General features: G+C 36.9%; 1 protein-coding gene across 4 annotated transcripts in view; it reads left to right on the top strand.

Annotated features, from left to right (window-relative positions):
- The window catches only part of SPAG9 (sperm associated antigen 9), a 112,773-nt gene that overhangs the window by 72,514 nt on the left and 15,180 nt on the right, over window positions 1-25,079 (top strand). For 3 of the 4 annotated variants that reach the window (XM_032208833.1, XM_032208834.1, XM_032208836.1), the window contains 10 exons: window positions 3,135-3,264; window positions 8,074-8,169; window positions 8,742-8,909; window positions 10,353-10,524; window positions 12,571-12,798; window positions 14,812-15,007; window positions 20,763-20,882; window positions 22,058-22,138; window positions 23,295-23,362; window positions 23,997-24,145. In XM_032208833.1, coding sequence (XP_032064724.1) covers window positions 3,135-3,264; window positions 8,074-8,169; window positions 8,742-8,909; window positions 10,353-10,524; window positions 12,571-12,798; window positions 14,812-15,007; window positions 20,763-20,882; window positions 22,058-22,138; window positions 23,295-23,362; window positions 23,997-24,145 — 1,408 coding nt within the window. The remainder of the gene's footprint in view (window positions 1-3,134; window positions 3,265-8,073; window positions 8,170-8,741; window positions 8,910-10,352; window positions 10,525-12,570; window positions 12,799-14,811; window positions 15,008-20,762; window positions 20,883-22,057; window positions 22,139-23,294; window positions 23,363-23,996; window positions 24,146-25,079) is intronic. The other variant, XM_032208835.1, reaches the window with a different exon arrangement.

The raw sequence follows: 25,079 nt of genomic DNA on the forward strand, positions 1-25,079 counted from the left end.
CCTAAAGTCAGACTAGATGAGGCACGTCGTTCTCCTGCCTCCTCTTGTAGAGGGTGCTTTTTTAGAGTTTTTTTAAATAGTTAAGCAGAGTCATCCATGGTGACTCTGGCAGCAACTAGCTCAGCCTGACCTCAGCTCTTGCCTTTTTCCTTTTACATTTTTTTTCTTTTCATGATGACAGTGGTGAGGCTCTGCCTCCCCTGCCTCCCCTGACTGCACGTCCCTGATAGTGACCATGGTCAATATATTTCTGATGATTGGACTTTGCACTCTGCGAATGCCTGGACTCATATTTGTGTTGAATGCAGAGGTGGTGTCAGTGCTTCTGCCCAGCTTGACCTTGTTGCACTAATTGGATGTCTTCTTGAGGACAAAACTAGAAGTGGTGACATAGGTCTTATTACTTCTAGACTGGATTATTGCAATTCAAGCTACATCTTGAAACTGCATCTGGCCCAGAATGTAACACTGGTGGCTCTTCTCTTAAAGGATTATAGTTCTTTAAGTCCAGTGGTAGGATTCAATTTTTTTTACTACCGGTTCTGTGGGCATGGCTTGGTGGGTGTGGCTTGGCTTGGTGGATGTAGCAGGGGAAGGATGCTTCAAATCCCCATTCCCTCCCTACTCCTGGGGGAGGTTACTGCAAATTCCCGATTCCCTCCCCACTCCACTAACCTGTTTTCCAGCTCCGTTCTGTTTAGGGCAACAAAAGAAGATCAGCTGGGTGGTAATGGGGCCAGGGCCAGCCTATTTGCTGGTTCTCTGAACTACTCAAAATTTCCACTACCGGTTCTCCAGAACCTGTCAGAACTGGCTGAATACCACCTCTGTTTTAAATCCCTCAAAGGCCATCTTTCTTACAATTTTGCAACCATAATTCAGACCAGTGGCTTTTCAAAACATAAAAAAACTCAAGATGAGCTACCGTAAAGAACAAATTTTTCCAGAGTAGTTTGCTTGTGCAGATTATCTGATGGAGAGAGATTTTTCTCTATGTTTCAGTAGTCATGTAAAACAATAGAATTCTTTATGATGGAAAACACCTAGTTTGATTATTTCTAGGAATTCTATTGCAAAGTCACATTTATATAAGACCTTGTGTGGGATTATATATGTACTTCACTTGTTACCAGCATTTCTATTGATAAGTATTATGAATATTCTGAGTATTGCATAAGCCTAAAGAATGTAGTCAACTATTACATGTCTAAGCGTATATAATTTACAGTCTATGGCAGTCACTCAACATCGCTAAAGTAGAACCTTTGTTGTCCTACTTGAATCTAGCATAACATACTAAAAAAATCACCCAAATTATTTTAACTTTTTTCTTTTGTCTTTTGAACACTGCTTCTATGTATAGCGTCTAGTTTGCATATCGTTTGCACAGACAGCAGTTTTGTGAAAAGGACAAATACCCAAAGCATTATCTTATATAGTAAATGGGAAAGGGCAATATAGGCATAAATAACTCAGCTTCTGTAAGAACTATGTTGTTTTTGTTTGCGTGAATCTGACAGATACTTGTAGGTGTAATTTATGTTGGAGAGGGACATGGCTCCTCCTCCATCACATTCCTTTGTTGAAACATTTGCAGAAACAAGTTAAGCCTTTCTTTAATTTTTAGAAACTGCCCAGTAGTTCTCTGCAAACTTGAAATGTACGTGTTAAATTTCTTTCTTCCTCCCAGCTTTCTTACCTAATGGAATGTCAGTGATTCCATTGGAGCATACAGAAAGTTTTTAAGAGACCATCAACTTCCTGTGTGCCCCATCATATTCTGGGGGTAAGTCAGGCAAGACAGATCATGCACAATACCATGAAAAAGAGTAGGGGGCTCATGGACATACAGAAAAGTATTAGGACAATATCTTTCTGGAAACCTATCTGTGACTCTATAGTAATTAAAGCTTTTATATAGTTTTGAGATGTGGCTTCCATAATTTAACCTTTAGGTCCGTCATAGGTAGAATTTTTTTTCAGGCCTTGTATGGTACTCAAATGGTGTGTGGCAGGCTGCTGTCAAAATGTAAACTAGATTACAGCAAAGAAATGAATGGCACCAAGACCAAATTTTAATCTGGAACTGAAATTAAATGTAATATTAGTTAAAATTAATTAAATACAATTAATACTATTCAGATTTTTCCCTTTGTGTTGATAGTAACTTTTGAAAAAGTAATCTTGGGGACTGGGCATGGTACAACTTTTCTTTAAGGAACATAAATCTAAATCGGTGTTGACAAGTTCCTATCAGATCAAGTTTAAATTCTTAGAAGTTGCTAAGGGATATGCTGACTGTCCTCATTTCCAGCTTCCAGTCATACTGTGGACATCGAAATATGAGACAAAACAGAAGAGGGGCAAACCTACTTAGGATGGGAATATCAGCCTTCGAAGTTATAGTATACCCATGATAGTTAACAACATGCCATGTCAGAAAGATTGTGTGTGTGGTGTGTGTGTGTGTGTGTGTGTGTATTTCATAGCAATTTGGGTATCTAGAAAGATCTTCATATTAACATGCAACTTTGTAAAATAAATTAAGAGCATAAAACTTTCTGTAGGTTTCCTGCAGAGCAGTGGAGGATACTTTATTCAAATAAAAAATTCAGCCTGCTACCATGCAAATTAATTTTGTAGTTTTAAACAGCTTGGAAAAAATCTTCTGGCTTCAGAAATGAACTTTTATTAAAAATACAATAGTAATATGTTGTCTAGATTAGCAGAAGTTGATTTAATGTTCAGTGAAAGTAATTTTTGCTACAACAGTTTCTGCTACTCTATATAATAAGAAAATACATTCTCTTTCTGTATGGTGTTATTTAAATATTATTATATTTACCCCAATAAAAGTCTTAATTTTTTCCTCAAATGATTTATTGTAAAATGGGGATATTTTAGATTCATTGATAATACAATAATTGAGGAAATAATTATTATTTTCTTTTATATAATCTGTTTTAGGGGAGGATTATCTTAAATTCAGGAGTACTATTTGGGCAAATATAGTAACTTTAAAGAATACCTGCTTTTGCATTCACTAAATCTGGATATCTGAAATGCTCTTTTTAACAATATGGAAGGGAATAAAATTATTTGGATTTTTTTAAAAAGTGTTTCCTGTGGTCTAGGTCTGAGGCCAGTATGGCCTCACGAAGAGAGCAAAAAAGAGAACAGTATCGCCAAGTGAAAGCTCATGTTCAGAAAGAAGATGGCCGGGTGCAAGCTTTTGGCTGGAGTCTTCCTCAGAAATACAAACAGGTATTGTGTTAGATATTAACTACCATATTTTTCGGGCTATAAGACGCACCAGAGTATAAGATGCACAAAAAAAGACATGCAGAGCGTTGGGAGGCTTGTAAAGTGCTCCTGGGGGCTGGGGGGGTCTCCCAAAAAACGAGCAAAAAAATGGACCGTTTTTCACAAAAAAAGGGGGGGGCATGCAGAGCTTTGAGAGGCTTGAAGAGTGTTCCTGGGGGCTGGGGCAAAAATGAGCAAAACCAGCCTGTTTTTTGCTCGTTTTGCCCTCCCCAGCTCTCAGGAGCACTTTGCAAGCCTCCCAAACCCTCTGCACGTCGATTTTTGCAAAGGGGGAGGGGTTTCGGTAGGTCAAAAATGCTGTATTCAGTATATAAGACGCACCCAGATTTTCACCCCTTTGGGGGGGGGAAGGTGCATCTTATACTCCGAAATATACAGTACCTAGCAAAGGAGAGGTAAACACAACTTTGCTATTATCTGTTCTTTATTGTTTAGGTATTATTGTTCCATAAGGGGATCACTGAAAGCATTTCTGCTTATAAAACAAAAACGGAAAAACACAATAGTTTGAGGATTTAGAGCTACATGTGTTGTCACTATGCAGACGCATCCATTAAATAAAATAAGACTATGAACTGAAACAAATAATTATATAAAACTAATAGCCATGAAAAATTAACAACCAGTTTGAAAGGGTAATGGAAGTTTTTAAGTATTGGCAAAAATGAAAACCTCATTAAATTTCAAGAGTTGGGTTTGGATAGGAATATTTACCACTTTCCTCTTACTTCTGGTACTGAAAGGGCTTTTTAAGCCTCTTGCTTCCTGCAGCAAGGAAAATCCTGGGAAGGCTTCTTTTGCAAGTTGCACTGTACCACAGGGCATAAATGGGTAAAACAATGGTACTTTACTCAATAAAATATTAAACTGTAAGAAGAGTGAGGTGGCCTACTATATGGTTTTTTTTTTGTAATGGAACATAGTTGCTGCACTTTGAAAAGTGGAAAGCATCCCTGCGACTTGCATATTTTATATATCTTGGGAACTGTAGATCTCTCTCCCATTCTCTCTATCTGTTAGGATATTCTTAGATAGGGATGTGGAAAACTTTAAAAAAAAATAATAGTATTGTACTACTCTGGGTAGAAGCATATCTACCCCTTGGTCTTTTTATTTTAAATTAAAAGTATCAGTTAACTTTCATATGCCTGAGGGTTTAATATTTTTGTATTGTGTCAAATCCATCAAAATGGGATGTGGTTGTGTGTATCTATCTATAGGATGCCAGGCATATCTTAATGTAAAATAAAGAAAACATGTGACATTAGGAGACGTTTATAGAGATTCTCAGTCATCCAGGTCATGGTTATCCCAAAGGTGCTTTTTTCCAAGAAGCAACTGGACTTTCTGTTTTTTCTTTGAAGACGGTTCGCTTCTGATCCAAGAAGCTTCTTCAGTTGAAGAATCTTTGGGACATTAGGAGACATGCAATAGATTTGGCTACAGATTGTATCTTTATTTCTATTCCTGTCTTCTTTCTCTGTTTCTTTAATTCTTTTTCTCACACTGCCCAAACTTGCTGTTACTTAGTTTAGTTATCTTATGATCATCTCAGTATTTTAAATCTTTGGGCTTTTTGGTTTAAAATGTTATCAAGCCTATAAACAAAAAATAGTTTAACAAAAAGCCTAATCTTTTCAAAGAGAGAAAACAAATGGAACCTATTCTGGTCTTATAAAGAAATGACAATATAATCCATGCCTGGGAAAATCAAGTAGAAGCTAAGAGTTCATTGTGGATACTGTCATGGGAAAATGCCCCACTAATTGTCTATTGAAGACATGTCATCACAAGACAGCACTCATCTCGTCTTGTCTGCCTGCCTGCCTGCCTGCCTGCCTGAAATAATTGTTTCTTTTTAGTGCAATGCAGGATAGCCAGGCTAGGGGTGCCAAACTCACGTCATCACGGCAGCGTCACGTGACATATCAGGACTTTCACACCCTTTGCTAAACCAGGCGTAAGTGTAGCCAGCGTATGACGCATCTGGGCCGTTGGCTGGGAGTTTGACTGCCCTGGCCTAGGCTGTTATTCTAAGGAGCCTTCGGAGGTCCGTGGCCTGTTGGACTGTAATCAGCTGACAGGTCTGATGTTAAGGTTTCTATTCTCTGCAACATTTTGGCCATGAGGATCTTCTTGATTCATGTCCAACCGTCTTCTGGAATACTGCTGAACAACTGTAGAAATCTTTCCCTGCTGCCATTTAGTAACTGTAGCACTTCTGTAGCAAAGTGGAGTGGATAACTGTACCATACAGATGTTGATCTATTTCATAATAGCTCTGTAGCTTGTTTCCCTTTGAGCCCTTTCTTCTGTCCAAGGAGTGATGATTCTGTGGGATCAGGGAACTGAGGGCATATGACATATGGATCTTGTGCTGCCAGTTGCTTGGCACTGAAGGAAATATTTCCCACTAACCTCTGTCCTCCTTCCCTGTAGGTTATCAAAGTGGCCATGACACCCATTTTTCTTTATTGCCAAACAGATTAGAGAGTCAAAGTGCAGTTATTATTTAAAGGTATTGTCTTTTTCTGCCAACTCCTGCATTGAGTAATAGCACTTTATTGCTGCCTTGAGAAAGAAGGCTAACTCTGTCAACATGTGATAGATATTATAGAAATGTGAAAGAAGGTCAAAAGAAAAAGAGGTGAATATGCAGAATGTTGGCGTAGTGCGCTTGGTCTGATGTTTGCTACCGTTGTGGTTAACACTTCTTTTGTCTTGTTTGGAATTCTTGCTGCTTCAGAAATGACGGGATTAGGGCATTGATTCCTGTCAATATTGCCATAGTAATTTCAGCATCACCATTCCATACTTCCTTCACAAGGGGAAATCTTGACAAGAGACCTTTGATTGCTGTTAAAAATCTAATTAGGGATGTTATTGTAGTCATAAGGCTTGGGCGTGGTTTAATGCTTTAGAAAATAACTTGATTTAACTTGGATAGTTGTATGCAAGTAGTTGTAACTGTTTTTATTTTTCAATACAGTGGGATAGATTATTTAGAAACACTGGGCTTTTCTGTCCACCAAGAGGTACACCTAATTAGAAAGAATTAGGCAGAGGGGTTTGGGAGATAAAGTTCTTTGTGTTCTGATTTAAAAGCTAACAAAAGGAAAATGCCCATAAGTTGGATAAACATTTCCCACAAATACATTTGAACGTTTTTGGAAGTCTCATTTGAACAATGTAGGTGCATCCGTTTTGTCTGCTTCAGTTTATTTAGAGACTGATATCTCTGCTATAGTAGTTAAGTTAGATTGTTTCTGTGGGCAGTTTTCCATAAGCATAACTTCATTCTCTATTACAGTAGCCTCTGGCAGTGAGAATGGGTAAGGACAAAACTCTGTTTTAAGGTTTAAATTGTGTTATTTCCCCCTCTCCCAACTTCCTTTACAAAAGTCTCCCAGGTATTACTGCTTCCAGCATGAAACATAACACATGATAGTAATGGGTACTGGGTAGGCAGAGGCAATATTTCCAGTAATCGCTTGTACATCAATAAATGGCTCAAGGTGATCACTAACTTTCCAAATCCATTAATAATTTACCTAGGAATTTAAATGTTTAACTGCTCAACCACTCCTGATTTCCTAGAGATGCTTTAGCTACCAAAACCTAGATTTCATTATAGCCCAGCAAATCACAAGACGTATATGTTTCCCTCAAAGTATTCAACAGAGATCAAAGAGGCCTGTATATACTTTGAACATATACGCTGATGCTCAGAGCTAAATGAATGAATGTAATTTTAGAAGATTCCTATGGGCTATAAAATCTGTCAGAGATCTTTCACATGGGGGAAATAGACTCATGAATCATCTGGCGCCTAGGGTCTGCTGAGATTCAAAATACTTGTGCCTAGCCTTTTGGCATTTGAAAGTCATATCCTCATAACATTGGAATATGCTAAATATATTAAAGAGGTTATTGAAAATGCTTCATTAGAATTCAGCAAGCACGGAATAATTCCTAGATGGTCTTCAAAGATTTCCTTTAGCTTAAACATGCTGTCCTTAATCTAGGCTTTGAAGCCCATGGGTATTATATATATGGTTTCATTATAATTCAGATGTGTTAAAACCACAATTACCTATACCTGAAGAATTTTCTAAAACGAGTCACATATTAATCTACCTTACATTGTATGCTGCTATTTGGGAGTTTACAATAGTCCTCCCTCATGGCCTTACCCAAGTCTCCAATTGTGACACTAAGAACTAAGGATGATAAGGGCTTCTTCTGGAAGTTACATCAGGCAGAAAGACATTGAAACTATAAGAGTAGTAAAGTAGAATAGCTGTTTGAAACATCGCTAAGGCATGGTTCTTGAGTTATATTTGCGGATTATATCAAGTATTTTTTAGTAACTACTACAGTTTTGGTCACCCGATCTCAGCGTGAAGGCCTTTGGAAAAAGTGTACTGTAAATCTTTAATTTACCAAGACTTAAATTAATTTATGCATATTTCTCTTCAGAATGCCTGTTCACACCAGAGAGTTGGAATTGGTCACTGAATTGTTTCTGCTTTTCTGAGATAAAAGCTTCTAAATTTAAGCTACTGTAATTGGTCAGGAATAGACTTTCATATTTGTAGCAGAAAACTTCCCATATCAATCTCTTCTTCTTTGTGTTTTAAGGGTCTGATAGGAAGAAATGCAGTCAGAATTCTTGTCTTCCTGGATTAACTCACTGTTGGCTTGTACCCTCATATCAAAATCAGTGTTACCTTTTCTTTCATTCTTTAGATTATAAATGGTGGTGCTCAGGGTGACAGCAGGATGAGGAATTTGCCTGTGCCTGTTTATCTGAGACCACTTGATGAAAAGGATACCTCCATGAAGGTAGATGAGTTTTTGTTTTCTTTGTCTCCTCTCATATACTGTAAATAAATGCCAAATTGGCTGGGGGATTGTTGGATAACCTGTGAGGGGTGAGCTGATTTGTTATGTGTCAGGTGGGTGTGGAGGTCCATTAAACCCTTGCATGATCTGAGTTGGGATTGAGAGAGTGGACCGAAACATCCTGACAGTAATGGACCGAAATAAGTATGGCAGGCAATCTCATATCAAATCAGTATTACATTTTCCTTTATTCCTTAGACATAAATGATGGTGGGGAGGGGAGGATGTACTTAGAGATATTGGGTATGTTATTTGAAAATGGTCCAACTTGCCTGGCCCTTGTTTCTACCCTCAATGCCTGGTTATTGGATCCATGATGGCCCTGGATTATAGCGATTGTTTCTAAATGTCAGGTTGGCTTGTAGTCAAGGTACATGATTCATGATCTTATGATGGATGAGGGTACTGATTATTAAATTCAGTTACAGACTGTACTTAAAACATTGTTATCTTATTGCATTTCCTAAAGCTTAATTTGATAAAATATTTATCAAGCTCTCTTGTCATTAAAGCTATGGTGTGCTGTAGGAGCGAACTTATCTGGAGGGAAGACACGGGATGGTGGTTCAGTAGTTGGTGCCAGTGTCTTCTACAATGATATTGCAGCTACAGACGTGGACAGCGGCAAACCGAGAAGTGCGTCTCAAAATAGCTTGGATAGATTGGATCAAGAACTCAAGGTAATGCTAGAGGTAGATTTAAAGTGCAAATAGTTTCTGCTTTGTGTTGTAGTTGACAATATTTTAGTTCGTAGTCCTGAATTTGAAATGTGTTTGTGTAGGAGAAAAGGGATGCAGAGCTGGGGGGCAGAGTTAAGTGCATCATCAGTTTGTGGATTCCCACAAGCACTCCAAGCCCAACCTCTCCTGAATACCGTTGACCCTTATATGGCGTCAATTTAATGTTGAACTTTAGTTGACTGGATTCTTGATATAGGCTTGAATAAATCTTCTAGGCTACAACCTTATGAATGGTCCTGATTCTTTCCCCCTGACAGTTTGCTTTACATAGCAGGCAGTTGAATCATTATTTCAGAAAAGCTTGCCAGAAAAGACGTTAAAGAGTAGGAGCATTTTTTCTCTCCCACTATTTTTTTTTTCTTTCATGACAAACAAAAACATATTGCCTTCCATTGGATTTATTGGGAGGGAAGTAATCTAAGTCATCTCTTTGGTTAGTTAAAGAGACTGAATTACAGTTGGAATTACAGTTGGAGACTGATCTGGGGATCAGTCTCTTTAACTCCCTCTCCTGTCATTGAAGTTCTTATATGGGGAGAAATGAATTTGGGTCTCTCTGGTAGCTAGGAAATTGTTCCCTGTCAAATCTTCCTCTTTGAAAACTAGTCATGCTTCCAGGCTTTTGCTCATTCTGGGTAACTAAGGAGTATTCCACACACTCTCTGCAACCAAACACACCCAGTAAACCACCTGATACATTTCAAAAGGGAACTATTAATCTACTGTGGCATTTGCATCTCTCTTCCTTATTTGCAAGCTGCCGCAAACTATTAAAAAACACTTCCTGCGTTGCCTGCTAAGCTATTAAAGGTAGTCCTTTGCTTACCACCATTCGTTTAGCGACCATTCAGAATTACAACAGCACGGGGGGAGGGGGGGAATCGATCCTCTCCCTTATGTCTGTCACAGCATCCCCACGGTCATGTGATCAAAATTTGGCAATGAGCATGTATTTCTGATTATTGCAGGGATTATTCACTCATTAGAAATATGCAGCTAATGAAAATCGAAAAGAAAAAGTGTTTGAGAGGGGAAGTAAGTGCACTCAAGCACTTACTGTCACTGTCTTAAATAAGTTGTATCTTTTCCTGGGCTCACAGAGCTGCGGTGTAGTCTCAGGAAAGTACACATTTGAGGCGAGGATTATGTAAGTAGCTATACAGTAATGTTATTATTTATTTAAATTTATTGGGTATCCAACTCCATTTATTGCATCTTATTAACACCTTCTTAATTCAGATGCATATTTCAAATATGTATCTGGCAACCGGGTGTTACTGCTCTCTCATCATAAAACAGAGGTTGTTATTGCACACTTTACAACACATCATGTGTGATACAATTGTTTGTTTAAAATTATTGTTCTTGATTTTCCCTATACAGGACCAGCAAAAAGAACTGAGAAACCGAGAAGAACTATCAAGCCTTGTTTGGATCTGTACCAGTACCCATTCTGCTACAAAAGTTATCATTGTAGATGCTAACCAGCCAGGAAACATCCTAGACAGTTTCATTGTTTGCAATTCGCATGTGCTTTGTATAGCTAGTGTGCCAGGTAAGAGACACAGGGTAACAACTGTTTTAAGTTAATAAGGATTCTTTTCCCACTTGTTTCAACAAAGCTAGATATACCAGCTTTGGTTAAATTCAGCTAAAGAGTAGAGTCATTCTCAAACAACATTTGCAAATTAGCTATTAATCTTTCTCTTGGATAGTTTTGACTGTTAGAAGTGCCTACATAATATATAACTAACTTGGTAAATTGCAAAAATCTTAGGTGGCTAAATTCTGTTAGAGAAGCCAACCGTTTCTGTTGTGGCTCAGGAAAAATATGTAAAATCTATTTGAAAAAGTCTTGAGATTTTATAAACACAAAATCTATTCTGAATACTGTATTTCGAAGACTTGAGTTCTGGTAAAAACAACAAGTTATTTCTAAGAACCAATAACTGTATTAAGTACTTAATTTATTTATGCTACTTTATCTGGCAGGTGGAAGGTTCATTCTCAGATAGGAGTACATGTACATTGTTGACTTTTGTGATGGGAATAGGAGTAAAATTGTAAGTGGTGAGGAGTTTGTATGAATTGTGGAATTATAAGCAATGGCCTTTAAAAACTCATTAATTAAAATACTTTAATTTTCTAAAATGACTTTGAAGTAGCTGCATCAATCAAAGTAGTTGATCGTAACCTATTGGCATTGGTGATATGATTAAAATATGTAGTGTCAAATTAATAATTAATTAAATAATAAAAATGCTGAAGTGTAGGCAGTTTTGAATTCTAAGAGCATGTTATACCTCTGCTCCTTGATTTATGTTTTTTGCCAGTATATTTTGAGGTTCAAATCAAGGTACTGGTAGTTCTTTATAAAGCCCTACATGACATGGTACCAAGTTATTTGGGGCACCATTTCTCCTCCATTTTATTTACTTTACCCATCAGATCTGGCAGGAGAGATCAGCTATGGGGCTCTTCTATGAAAGAATGTCATCTGGTGGGACCCTGAAGATAGTCCAGAGATGATGATTATATTGATGTATGATTTGGAGTGTGTGCTTATAGTTGTATAATTTCATCCTTGCTGCTGATTATGTGTTTGTATATGGAACAAACCTGTTGCACAGTCAGCCTGATGTTAAGACTGGATTTAGCATTTGGCATCTATTGAGTCTTTCTCAAGGACCCAGCATAGGCAGGACCAAGATTTCATGTGCAGCAGACAATGAAAACAGATGCCATAATAAATATCTTTTCATTTTAATTTACCACAACAGACTTTGCTTTTATGGTTTACTCCTAATGGTGTTCCTATACAGAAGTGGAGTTTGAGTAAACTTTAGTGAGATTATAGAGGATCTTTGGGTTTTCTCTTTTATTCTAGTTTAAGGTGAATAGCACTCCTGTATATTTTTGCAGGTTAAATAAGAGGCTTTGTACATTTATATTAGAACATTAAATACTATTTTTTCTTAATGCCCAGGCCTCTTCTTGAGTATTTCTCTGCTGGAGGAGTTTATTATTCTAGATTCTGACAAATTTTGTTTAGTAGTTCACATATTAAAACTTGTAGGGATTGGCGTAGAGAATTCTAGGTGCAGATGTTTCACTACCCAAACTAGATAACATCATCAGTGCTAGTCTGAAAGAAAACAGCTAAGATCTGAGAGCACCAAGAACCCCTTATTTCAACCCTGAGCTACAAATATTTTCTTTTGTAGAATTCTAGGTGTTCTTTCAGCTTGTTGTCTGTAGATGTTTCGTTACCCAAGTAGGTAGCCTAGTCAGTGCTAATGGGTTTGCTCCCTGTTTATATAGCTTACTAATGTTGGTTGGAGTATGGTTTTTCTCTTTGGTAATTTTTTTTATTAGAGTATTGTTTTCTACTTGATAGTTTGTCTGATATTAATCCCTGTTTATCTGGTATTGGCTGATGGAAATGATGTGATGTTTTTTAGCTTTGTTCTTTCTTTTGTATGGCATGTAAATGTGGTTTATCTCTCAGAGAGTATCTAGGACTCCACATTCAACCCTGAAGTATTCCCTTCTGTTGGACAATAATGATAATCAACCTGACAAATGTAAAATTTTCTTTCAGGGGCTCGAGAGACTGACTACCCTACAGGAGAAGAAGGATCACAGGAACCAGACTCTGGGGTAGTGGATAAGTCATCCTTGAGTGGCAGCATAAATAGCAATAGTTCAGCAGAAGCAGACAGTCTGTTGGGAGGAATCACAGTAGTTGGATGTACAGCTGAAGGCATTACAAGTTCTGCTGCTACCCACAGTTCCAATGCTGCTTTGCCTGAGACAAACAAACAGCCAGGTATAAAAAATTCGGTAAAAAAGAGGTTAACTCTCCTTTATGTTGGGTTAAGCTCCTACGAACTTGTAGGTATAATGATGTAGTGTCCTCAGCAACAATATGGAAATGGTTGCCATCCTCCAGGATTTTAGTTTTGATTTCCCAATCAAACTGACAACGCTGCTAGTCAAGTAGGAGGTCTCTTCCTACTCAGCTTCTAAAACATAGTAACTAAGTGCAACTAAGAAAACAAATACATTATTATTTAGCATTATATTCATTCCACAAGACAATTTTATTTCTAACTGCCCCTGACATTTCTAGCTGAAGAGGGAAATCTCATTCTTTTAGAAAATGCAGGAAAAGATACTGTTTTATAATATTCTAAGATGCATTTACATTAATATCACAACACATTAATCGTACAAACCAGTTACATTTTAATCTCCAAGCAGAGGTTGGGATGGAGAGGACAATGTCATTTCCATATGTCCTCTTTACTTACTATTATATTAGATATAATTCTGATATACAGGTAGTCCTCGACCTATGACCACAATTGAGCCCAGAGTTTCTGTTGCTAAGTGAAACACTTATTGAGTTTTGCCCCATTTTACAATCTTTCTTGCCACCATTGTTAAATGAACCAGTGCAGTTGTTAAGTTAGTAGCACAGTTGTTAAGTGAATCTGTTTTCCTATTGACTTGCCAGAAGGTCATAAAAAGTGATCACTTGACCTGGAGACACTGCAATAGTAATAAATATGAGCTTTTGCCAAGCTTCTGAATTTTGAACATGTGACCATGAGGATGCGGCAATGGTCATAAGTGTGAAAAACGGTCATAAGACACTTTTTTTCAGTGTTGTCATAACTTTGAATGGTCCCTAAACGATCTGTGATAGGTCAAAGACTACCTGTATACTGATGCTGATATCGGCATTTATTGTTATGTGCTTAAGCCTTAGGCTTGATACTCCTGCAACAGTAAAAAGACAAACCAAAACTTTAATTCCTATTTTCAATTAATCTTAGCCTGGCTTTATACTGCAAGCTGTAGATAGGACGTTCTGTATTTCAGAAATTATGCTAACTTCAATGAATGTGGAAAAAGCAGTTCAACTTTATTGGGTGGAATAAATACATTTCTCCATGCTTTTTTTTAGTATTTCAAGAAGTGTGTGACTGAATGGGACTTGAATTTTATTGCAACACCCAAGCTGTAATTCTTGGTTCCTCAGTAATAATTTAAAATTGTCTTAGTTCCCAAAATAATTGTTTTTAAATTTAAAGACAACAGTGATCAATGGTTAGTTTTAACAATTTATGATTCCTAGTTGAGTGGAAAAAGGAAAGACGGGGATGAGAGTGCGCATAAAAGTACCTTCACAAAATGCTAACCGTATTAAGCATTGCCTTCAAAAAAGCCTTTATATTGAGGTAGCTTGTCCTTTGTTTCTGGGTGAATTATATTAGGACTGATTATCAGTGTCTTTTAGTGTGGTTCAGCTTGGAAGGAAAAAATAGATTCTATTAATAAATAGCTGCCTTAAATATTTGCTTGAACTGAATAGGGTGTATAAATTAAATTAAAAAAATAAGGACAGTCACCAATGAACTGGAAAATTAAAATAGGTTGTATATAATGATGAAATAATTCTATGTTCACTACTAAGTTCACAAAGAAGGCTACGTTCAATTGGGAAGAATCTAAATGTATAACCTCTTGGAGTAGTGTCATATTTTTAATCCATTTCAGTTTGTGGGTGCAATATGTTATTTTGAGGGCCAGGATCAAGAATGTATACACTGATGTTACATAGCAAGTCGATAAGATGGGTGAATTCCTCACTTCTCACTATCAGGCTTCCTGTATCTTAATTTAAGTACAGCTTCTTAGTGGAGAAAGCAGAAGGGAGTGTTTGAAGGAACTGAAGAGGAATTACTAATTAATATACTTAAAGTCATGCATGCTTCATAACAGCAGGGAGCTGAATGATCATTCAAGTTCACCTATAATTGAAAAATTTACTCAGATGTTTCAGCTGAAAATGATGCAGTAGATGAGCATATTCAGACAGCAGAGGAAGCTACTGAAGCAACAGAAGTCAGTGCTGGCTTGGGAGAAGAAGTAGCAGATATTGCGCAAAGTGGCGTTTACACAGAGCATGTCTTCACAGATCCTTTGGGAGTCCAAGATACTGTGGAAGGTTCTCCGGCTTTCCAGTCTAGGTATGCCTATTTTGTACTAGCAATATGAAGCGATGGTTGGAAATACTTATTGGATGGTTTCTCCCCATCCAATAAAATCTGGAAGAGTGGTCTGCCTTTGGATCTCTTCAAATAAATGTCATCTGCATGAATTGGTGGTGGGGCAAGTAGGACAAACTTTCTCAATCTCAATTCTTTGGAACTGGATTCCCCATTCCTTAATTAGACTACATTCTTCTCTATTAACTTTCAGAAAGTTATCAAACCCTGACTGTTCCAAAGAATTTGGAGTGAAACATTATTGGGGAAAAGGAGGTCCCCTGCTTTAGTATGCATTGGTGTATTCCTTGGCATAAAGTTCACTGCACTTGTAATTTGTTGCTTGGTCTTGTTGTTTCTTTTGCCATTTTAATGTACTCTTTGCAATTCTCTTACTGGAAAGGGTTTTGTAATCTTCTCCATAAATTACAGTGACATTTAAGCCCAAGCAAATAAGGAAATAAGTAAATTATTCTGTGATTCACGTAGTTGCAGCACTCAGATTTTAAATGGCACAGGTAAGCATGGCATTAGCATAACTTCCAATATTATTCATTTAGAATAAACACACACACACACACACACACACACACACACACCATCTTAATAAATAATATTGTGCTGCTTTCAATACAAAATAATAAAAATAAAATAAATACAAATGAAATAATATAAAAATACAAAACACATCTGAATTGGTTATTTCAATACTTCAGGCTTAACGTATCCTTTTGCAATGAGAGAATCTTTGGCAGTCTTTACATATTATTTAGAGTCAGAAACAAAAGTAGCAAGATGAAATACTTGCTTTATATGAATGGTCAGGAATGCTGGTATGTATTTATTTAAATTCCTTCTTCTTGCTGTCTATTTTTTCTTTAATGTTATTCATGTACCAGGATCCCAACCATTTTTTCCCCTAACAAATTGGAATCTGAAGTCATGATTTGTATATGAGTTTTAATTCTTGTCTTATAGCAAGCAGAGATTTCAGTTAACATGAGATAAGCCTTCCTAGTTCTGCTGTGTCTCCTGATGGGAAGAACCAGTAGACCCAATTGCATGGTGCATTTCAGCATGCTTGTTTTATTCAATGGAGGAAGATATCTAGCTTGGGGTACTCTTCTCTCTAACTTCTGTAGCCAAGACCATCTTTGTTTGTGTCCTTAACAGTAGAGAAGACGACAATCCCCCAATCTGGTACACAAGTTGTCACAGGAACCCCTCTTCTACTTTTATCTTCATTCTATACTTTCTGATCACTCCAGCGTCTCTAGAGGCCAACAGCTTCCTTTTCCCCTTAGAGTTTTCTGATGACACTTGTGCTTTTTAAGTACCAGTTTTCCAAAGTGTAGATGGCTGATCTTCTCATTTATCCCATGATTGTTTGATAATAGCAGGATAGACTTGGAATATCATACAATGTCCTTTGGGATAATCGAATTATCCTCAATTCCCATAAAAGATAAGAAATCTGAGGATTCTTCCAGATTCTTCCTCTACCAGTGATTGATGGAGCCATGCTTAATCCAGAATTATGCCAGTGGATTAGGCCAGTAGTCATCTTAGAGGTTATTGTTTGCTTCCTGGAATGTCTACAGTCCTTTTGCATTTGGAGCAGGACAAAGAGGATTTGGTCCCTCTGCATCTTGGTTCCTCAGGTGCTTGTCTTTCTTCAGACTGGACTGGATCAGTGCCCGCAACTGAGCACATTAAAATGGAAATTCTCAATATTGCCACCAATTTTTGCAGAGGCTGAAAGATGGTCTTTATCCACACACTCCCACATCAAGTTATTCTTTCACATGCCTTTTATTGAAGTCTTCGTATATACCAATTATTCTTATGAGAGTTACATCTGTTCTTAAAATCCCTGATCTGTGACACATTCAGACCATTTATACAATGGCTCTGACTTGGAAAATGATTTTCTTAACATTTGTAAAATCTGCTCTCTGAGCATATCCTGTTGGCATACAAATATAATTCATGCCCTAATGTCTGTTAAACTTTCTTCTGATAACAGGATCTTTTTCAGATGCCCACTCATCTGAAAAAAACAGTGGCAGAAGCTGGACATCCACAGTTATAACAACCTGGATGAAGAATCACTGTCCCTCAAAAAATTTTCTTCTTTTTTGAGAAAGTTTCCTTAAGTTTTGGCAATGGTTACCAGTGTACCTGTGCTGTCCTCCTTCTATGAAGTTCAGTTAGCTATTGATGGCCCGTGGGCCGGATGCGTCACATGCAGGCCATGCCCGCCCCAGCTCCATGAATGGAAATGTCACAAAACGTCACGTGATGCCAATGTGATGCCGCGAGTTTGCCACCTGTGTTCTAATGTATGCATACTCATGATGTAACTTGTAAATCATTAACAGCTCCTTTTGTGCTTGTTTCAAAATATCAATTAAAACAGATGAAAATTCCACAGGGCCAGGGCTACCACTGAGAATGCCCTGGTCCTAGTAGTTTTCAGTTAAGCTAGGCCTCCACCTGGTGAGACATTATGTGCGGAAGAAGACTTCTTATCAAAGTTCATTGATTGATTACATGTCATCTAGTTACTATCATTTTGTAGCAACTTCATAGATAGATTTTATGATGATCTATCCCTAACTTGTTCTTCCAGATCTTCCGGGTCTTCCAATGGTGCACTTATTGTCTTGTAATTAAGTCTATCCACCATGCTGCTGGCTCTCGTCTTCTCTTTCCTTCTGTCTTTTCCAGCTTTCAAGCATTCTTCAGATAGCCCAAATGAAGATCATAGCTTCCAGAAAACTGCATACGAGGAAAGCCATTTCCAATAAGCAGAGCCCAAGCTTTTTATTTATTTATTTATGTGTAATAATAAGCAACGTGAATTTAACTCTGCTATCTAATGGGGGCTAGAGTACATTGGCTAGAATTGGTGTGTTAAGCTTTTGATAGAAGCCTGGCTGTTATTTTCTGCTTATCTCACATTGAATATGCTACAATAATTTGAATAAGAAATGATCAGTTTTAACCAGTTTTGGTATTCCAAAAAGGACATAATTAATGTATCACTTGTAGCTGGAAATGCACACTCATTATCATTGGCTAGCTTTTAATATAAGTTTTAGTGACTTTATAAACCCAATAAATAAGGGTAGAAATAAAATGCAAAACTTGTTATTGTAGATTGAGCAATTCAAACAAAACTAAATAAAAGTTTAAATTAAAAAACTTGATAAGCTGACATCATTATTAAAAAATTAAAAATAGCTATATAAAGTATGCCTTTTCCTAATAGTACTAAAATACTAATCACATCTTTATACAAATTGATGCATATGTTTAAACAAAAAATTGCTACAAATTTATCAACAAATTAAATCTTGATCCTGTAGAATGATATTTTCCAATACTGTAAAATACCAAGGAGGTATATAGTTTAACAGCACATTCATTGTTTTAAGCATTACCTTCCTCCCAAGGACTTGGTTCATCATGGTAATAATATTTAGAAAAAGGAGACTGCCATTGGATATGACCAATAGCAATAGTACTTAGACTTCATACCGCTTCACAGTGCTTTACAGTCCTCTCGAAGCAGTTTACAGAGTCAGCATATTGCCCCCAACAATCTGGGTCCTCACCAAAGCTTATTCATTAATGTACCTTCAAAGTTACATTTTCCATTATGGGACAGGCAATAACCATTCTTTATTAAATGTGTTGGAAAGTTTTAAAATCATACGAAACAGAGGTCCATTCGTACTGGTTCGAACAGGTTTGGCTGAATAGGTAATAACTCAGCCGGACACATGACCAAACCGGTTCTATCCTCAGCAGCGCCATCTTGATTTTCTGTTCAGCACATGCGCAGAACAATCTTCATTGAAAAAATGTAATTTCCCCCTCTCCTTTTTAATGTTAAGCATAGAAAATTTTACGGGCACCGATCTGGTACTAACGCCAGCAGGAACCCAACCCTGATACGAAAGCTATTTAATAGTTCTGAAAACCTGGCACCATTGATTTGTAATATGGGAAATTTCAATTCTGTATTCCAAATTGTGCTGAGCTGTGTTATACAGTAGAGGGACAAAAGAGCGCCCCAAGGGGCAGGGAAAAACAACTCCATGAAGAACAGGAAGAGTCCTTTCTTTCTGATTGAAAACCCAGACCCTTGGGTTTTCTGAATGCAGCTTTAGCCAGGCTGCAGTTCAGTCCAAGCAGGAATGAATGCAAGAGTTTCACTAGACTTGCCTATTCTCCATGTAAACATGCACCAAGTCACTCTCTTGAGATGATTGCTTCCAACATGTAGATGTAGCACACCATTGGGGGAAAGAAGGCTATGTGGTAACTTCCCCAGTACCATGACTGAAACCTGTTTTCGGAGCTGGGCTACTAATTTTCAGCCCTCTTAGATACCAAGATCAATGGCGTTAAAAATAATAATCAAGGAGCACATGTAAGGATATATTTTTCTTGTTATGCTTCCTCAGAAGATTGTTTGTCAGAACAACCAGCATTTTTTTTGAGACATTTTTTTGAGACATTTTATTAAGATTTATAGGCCGTCCTTCTCCCTGAGGGGACTCAGGGCGGCTTACAATCAGGGAAAGGGGTGCAATACCAAAAGACAAACAGTGAGTGAACAAAATAAAATAATAAAACACAACTTGCATTCAACAGTCAACACTCGGGCGGGTAAATTAAGAACCTATCCCCAGGCCTGCTGGGAGAGCCAGATCTTAAGGGCCGTGCGGAAGGTCTGGATGGTGGTGAGGGTACGAATCTCGACGGGGAGATCGTTCCACAGGGTTGGAGCTGCAACAGAAAAGGCTCTCCTCCGTGTAGTCGCCAGTCGACATTGACTGGCAGATGGGATCCGGAGGAGGCCCAGTCTGTGCGATCTAATCGGTCGGAGGGAGGTAATCGGCAGAAGGCGGTCTCTCAAGTACCCAGATCCACTACCATGGAGTGCTTTAAAGGTGGTCATCAATACCCTGAAGCGCACCCGGAGATCGACAGGTAGCCAGTGCAGCTCGCGGAGGATGGGTGTAATGTGGGCGAACCGCGGTGCGCCCACTATCACTCGCGCTATTTCACTAAAATCACTATTTTTCCTGCACTACAGCCGAGCTCAAAGATATTAGGGTAGTCAGAAAAACATACTGTTTTCAGATTGTTCCTTGCCCCCTACATAATGTGTATTTTTCATTGCAATAACTTACACTTTTGTAGGATGTTGAATAATTGGTAGTTTGGGAAAGGGGGCATTTTGAACTAGGAAAATAGCAAACTGGAGTTCACTTCCTAGTATCCCCATTCTATACCAGAGATTGCATTTTTTACAAAATAAATAGAAACCATTGGTGACAGTTCTGTAATTTTAGGACTGGAAGCTCAATTGTATTTGATTTGTTGTCAACTGCTAGTGTTTCTCTTAAGCATAGTCCCTTTGTCAAATATTGATGATGGCTGATGTACAGTAGCTGTTTTGTGGTGATAGGGGAAAAAACTATAAGACCCTGGTTTAAAAACATATTCATGCTACAAATTAAGTTTCTGGAATGAGAATTTTCAGAGGAACTGTTAAAAATATTACATCAGATGGTAGTTATAAGAATTCATTTAACTCTCCATAGAGTTAATTACCTCAAAACACAAACATTTGACTTAATGTTCTATAGAATTCTTTTAGATTCCAGGAATTTTTTTTTCATGCTTTTTATTTTTTGACTTTTTCTTCCCTTTTGAGCAGTGAGTCTGAATTGTTTAAAGATGTTGCTGAATTACCAAATGAGCAGGATCTTGTGAGGGAAGAAGCGCAAAAAATGAGTAGCCTTTTACCTACTATGTGGCTGGGAGCACAGAACGGATGGTAAGCCTTTTTTGTACTTTTGCTAATAGTAATATTTTTAGAGTAAGAATACTAAATATTGGTGTTACACAGAGTTTAAGTTTGAAATTGGTGACTGGACAATTTGGGAAGCTCAAAACAGTTTTCTCTCTCTCAGAAAAGGTTGGAATGGTATCAAACCAGATGTTTTGACTTTAGAGACATTTTGAATTTGAAGTTTTATACCATTGCCAAATACCTATTTTTAACTATTTGTTACAAATTCTAATTTCAGATGAGGTTTTCAGTTAATGGATACTAATTGGAGCTTATCCCTAGTCATTCATTGGTCTGCTTATGATGTGAGACTCAACTAATTAAAGCTGATGCTTGGAAATAAGATTTAGATAAGTGTTACTATTTATGCTGTGGTTCTTATTGAGAAAGAAGGAAAAAGAAAATGTAGACTAGCCTGTGCACTGATGTGAAGGCAGAAGGAGAAAGGCAGTCAGAAGAAAGCAATCATTCTGTCATCAACTAGGAAAGTCGCAAATCATGTATTCTGTATTTCAGTGATAGATTGTTGTTCATCCCAAGTCCTTCCCTGTTTTTTGCTCAGAACAGAGCTAGCTTCTTCCTCTCCTTTAACACATACACTTTAACAATTTTCCACTTTGTAAAATAAACATGTCTTGCTTTCTTTTTTCCTTTGCTTCTGGAAAAAGTGTGTCTGAGGAAATATGAATTCCAAACCTAAAAAGAAAAGTGAACACTGCAGTCTTTCCTGATTAGGGACTAAACCAATTGAATTGGACAAAATAGATACACAGTATACAGTCTGGTTGAACTAAGGATTAGGTAGAGGGTGCTCCTATTATGTTCATCACTGCTTTGGTTTTATTGAACTAATATGTATCACCAACAAAATGGAGGCTTTGGTCCTGTAAGAGTTTTTAGACAAACCTATCCCTTCAGCCCCAAGACAACTAGAGACTCCATATTTGAACCATGCTGGCTAGGGAACTCTGGGAGTTGAGGTCCATGTGTCTTAAAGTTGAGAAACATTTCTGTAGAGAAGTAATGTTTAAGTTAATTACATCCTCTCTTCTACTATTGTAATTTTTTAAAACTACCACTAAGTGATACTGCTGTTCTTCAATGTTAACATGGGCATCAGGATATTGAATTTCTAACTTATTTTAATTTTATTGTTGCAGTTTATATGTTCATTCTTCAGTGGCTCAGTGGAGAAAATGTGTTCATGCAATTAAACTTAAAGATTCAATTCTCAGTATAGTGTAAGTAGTTACAAATTAATTTGCACTTCCGTAATTTAAAATTAATTCATGTGGAGTGAAAATTACTTTTAGAATATGCATTTTTGTTTAACTGCTTACATTTTTATTTTTAAGAAAATAAATATTGAGGTGGTAATAAGTGACAAAGAGGTGTGCTTTTGATCATGAATATATTAATAAAGATCAATCCTGGATATATTTAATTGTTGGAGAAGATGCCTATTCAAGAAATTTTAAAAAAATTCTCAGCCATATTTTCTGACATGATGATGTGAGAGATTAAATGTCTCCTCTATGCTGAGTGATCCTACACTGCACATAGACATTTTAGGTTTATTTGTCTTCTTCCTGGTTGAGCAAATGTTCTATTGTAAAAGCTATATAATTTCAGGATGAGACTGCACTCATATAAACACCTGTTTATATGCACCCTTTATGTACACAACAAAGTTGCTGGTGTTTAATTCATTGCCTTATCTTGTCCCTAAGATTTGCCCCTTCTATCAATATTAGTTTACTGCTACAGTTGCCCACCATTAATTAATTAATTAATTAATTAATTAAATATCCATGCCACTTATCTCACTAATACAGCAACTATGGCCAGCTTACAATATAATAAAAAATTTAAAAAGTGCTAAAAATCAATTAAAATTACAATAAAAAGATTAAAAATTAAAACCCAAGATGATGAGCAGCCTGGGGGTGAAAATCATCTCTATCTTGTCAACTACTCCCAAAGTAACAGCCTTTTACTGGGATCTCAGGCTTAAGCATCAGATCCATGTTTTTAGGCCTTTCTGGAAGGCCAAGAGTATAAAATGTAGAACATGAAAACTTTCCTCCTCTTTAAATACTGGATCAAAGTTCTCATAAGTTTGACCAATAAACATATTTCAGAAACTGAAGGCCCTTTGAGTACATTTGACTCAGTATGTTAGCTAGTTGTTGATACAATTTTTATAGAGAGACGCCTTCCCCAATATTCATATGTCTTTTACAGATGGCATGCCTTATGGATTCCTACAGCATAGTATTTAAGGGAGAAGAAGCTTAACTGTATCTGAGTGTGTAAATGCAAGTTGAATAGAATCAATAAACAGTCTACTGCTGTTTACTGTAGTAAATATAACTTCGACACATTTCTTTTATTTAGACATGTAAAAGGAATAGTACTAGTTGCACTAGCTGATGGAACCTTAGCAATATTTCATAGAGGAGTTGGTAAGTGCTTTATTCCAATATATTAGACTATCATGTATTTTACACTATTAATCTGATTCTGAAAGATGTATGCATTAGAAACCTTGTGTATTTTCAGAGATGATCTGTTCACTTTGTAATTTGAAGTCCTATAACCAATAACGTTTTACTTCAGTACTTCATTCATTGCATATTTATTTATAAATACAGTCTATAAAGCAATTCAGTCATGGTGGCTCTCAGTGGTATATAAAAACAACAGTTATCAATGTCCCATGCAATAAAACACAAAACAAATGCAGTTTAAAAAATTATACTTGATATAACATTCTTGAAACTGGGAGTTCTATATAGCTCCAATCTCCCAAGTCTTCCAAATGAACAATATTTTTAAATGAGTCTCATGGCTTATGGAAAGCCATGAGAATAGGAGCTATCTTTAAAAAATATGTGTGTTGAGGTTTTTGTGTGTGTGTATGTGTGTGGGGAATATAATATAGCTGTTGCCATCATCTCATTCACCAATTATGTGATTTTAAAATACAGTTGCATCTAAAAGTATTAAAATTAGAAGTATGTGAATATATAATACCTATTCATATATATTTTTGTAAATGAGTTTTTCTGACTTCCTTAACTGTTTCTTTCTTTATAGATGGACAATGGGATTTGACAAATTACCATCTCTTAGATCTTGGCCGGCCTCATCATTCAATCCGATGTATGACTGTTGTGCACGATAAAGTCTGGTGTGGGTACAGAAATAAAATCTATGTGGTTCAGCCGAAAGCAATGAAAATAGAGGCAAGTGAAAACATTTTTTTCCCCTCAGACTGGATTGATCTCTTTGCTACTTAATCAGAGAACCAGGAAAAACACTGAATAAACAGCCACTATATTGCTTGAAGCTAAGGGCCCCAATTAACCTCTTTACATATTTATGCAGCTTATTCAGTAAAGGTCCTTTAGCATGAAAAGTGTTCCTCCTTCAGTGTTTACACTGGCTTGTGTACTGTTCCAGGTATAGCAGAGATTCCTTCTCTATATTTGCTCCTTAACTCTTAGTACATCCCTTTCCATAGACCACATTCCTTCAATTTTATTACTACTTGATATCCAGAAGCCTTCTCACTTAAAACAATTTTAAATAATGATTATTAAATAATAATCTCTCTCTGCTTGGAGAAGATTTTTAAATATTCCTTTTTGAAGCCCATCTCTGGATGTTTTGGCACAGTGCCTGATTTGTAATGGGACAAAACATAAACTTATGAAACAAAAAAAAAATTAACATTTCCTTATTTATACCTTGTTCCTTGATTCTTTTTTTCCTCCAATATCAAATGATAATTTTTTCATTTTAAAAAAAGGAATAGGAATCTGGTTTTCTCTTCTACTTTTCAGTGTCTTCTACATTGATATATGTTGCCCATACTCACAACTGTAGGTCTGTCTTGAGGAGTAATAAACACAGAACAGTGATCCAGTAGTGATATTGAAACTGGAAATACATGTTCGATCCTGATTATGATCCTGCTGCTTTAAGGATAGCAAAGTTCCATTGCTCCTCCCTGTAACAGTCAGCTTTACCTGTTCTAAACCCTTTGATCTTATCATGATGAGAGGAAGAGAGGACACACCAAATTTCAAAGGTGCTTTTTCAAGAGACAACTGGACTTTCTTGTTTTTTTTTGAAGACATTTTATTTCTCATCCAAGAAGCTTCTTCAGCTTTGACT

The sequence above is a fragment of the Thamnophis elegans genome, chromosome 2, assembly GCF_009769535.1.
Source record: "Thamnophis elegans isolate rThaEle1 chromosome 2, rThaEle1.pri, whole genome shotgun sequence".
Taxonomy (NCBI): Eukaryota; Metazoa; Chordata; class Lepidosauria; order Squamata; family Colubridae; genus Thamnophis; species Thamnophis elegans.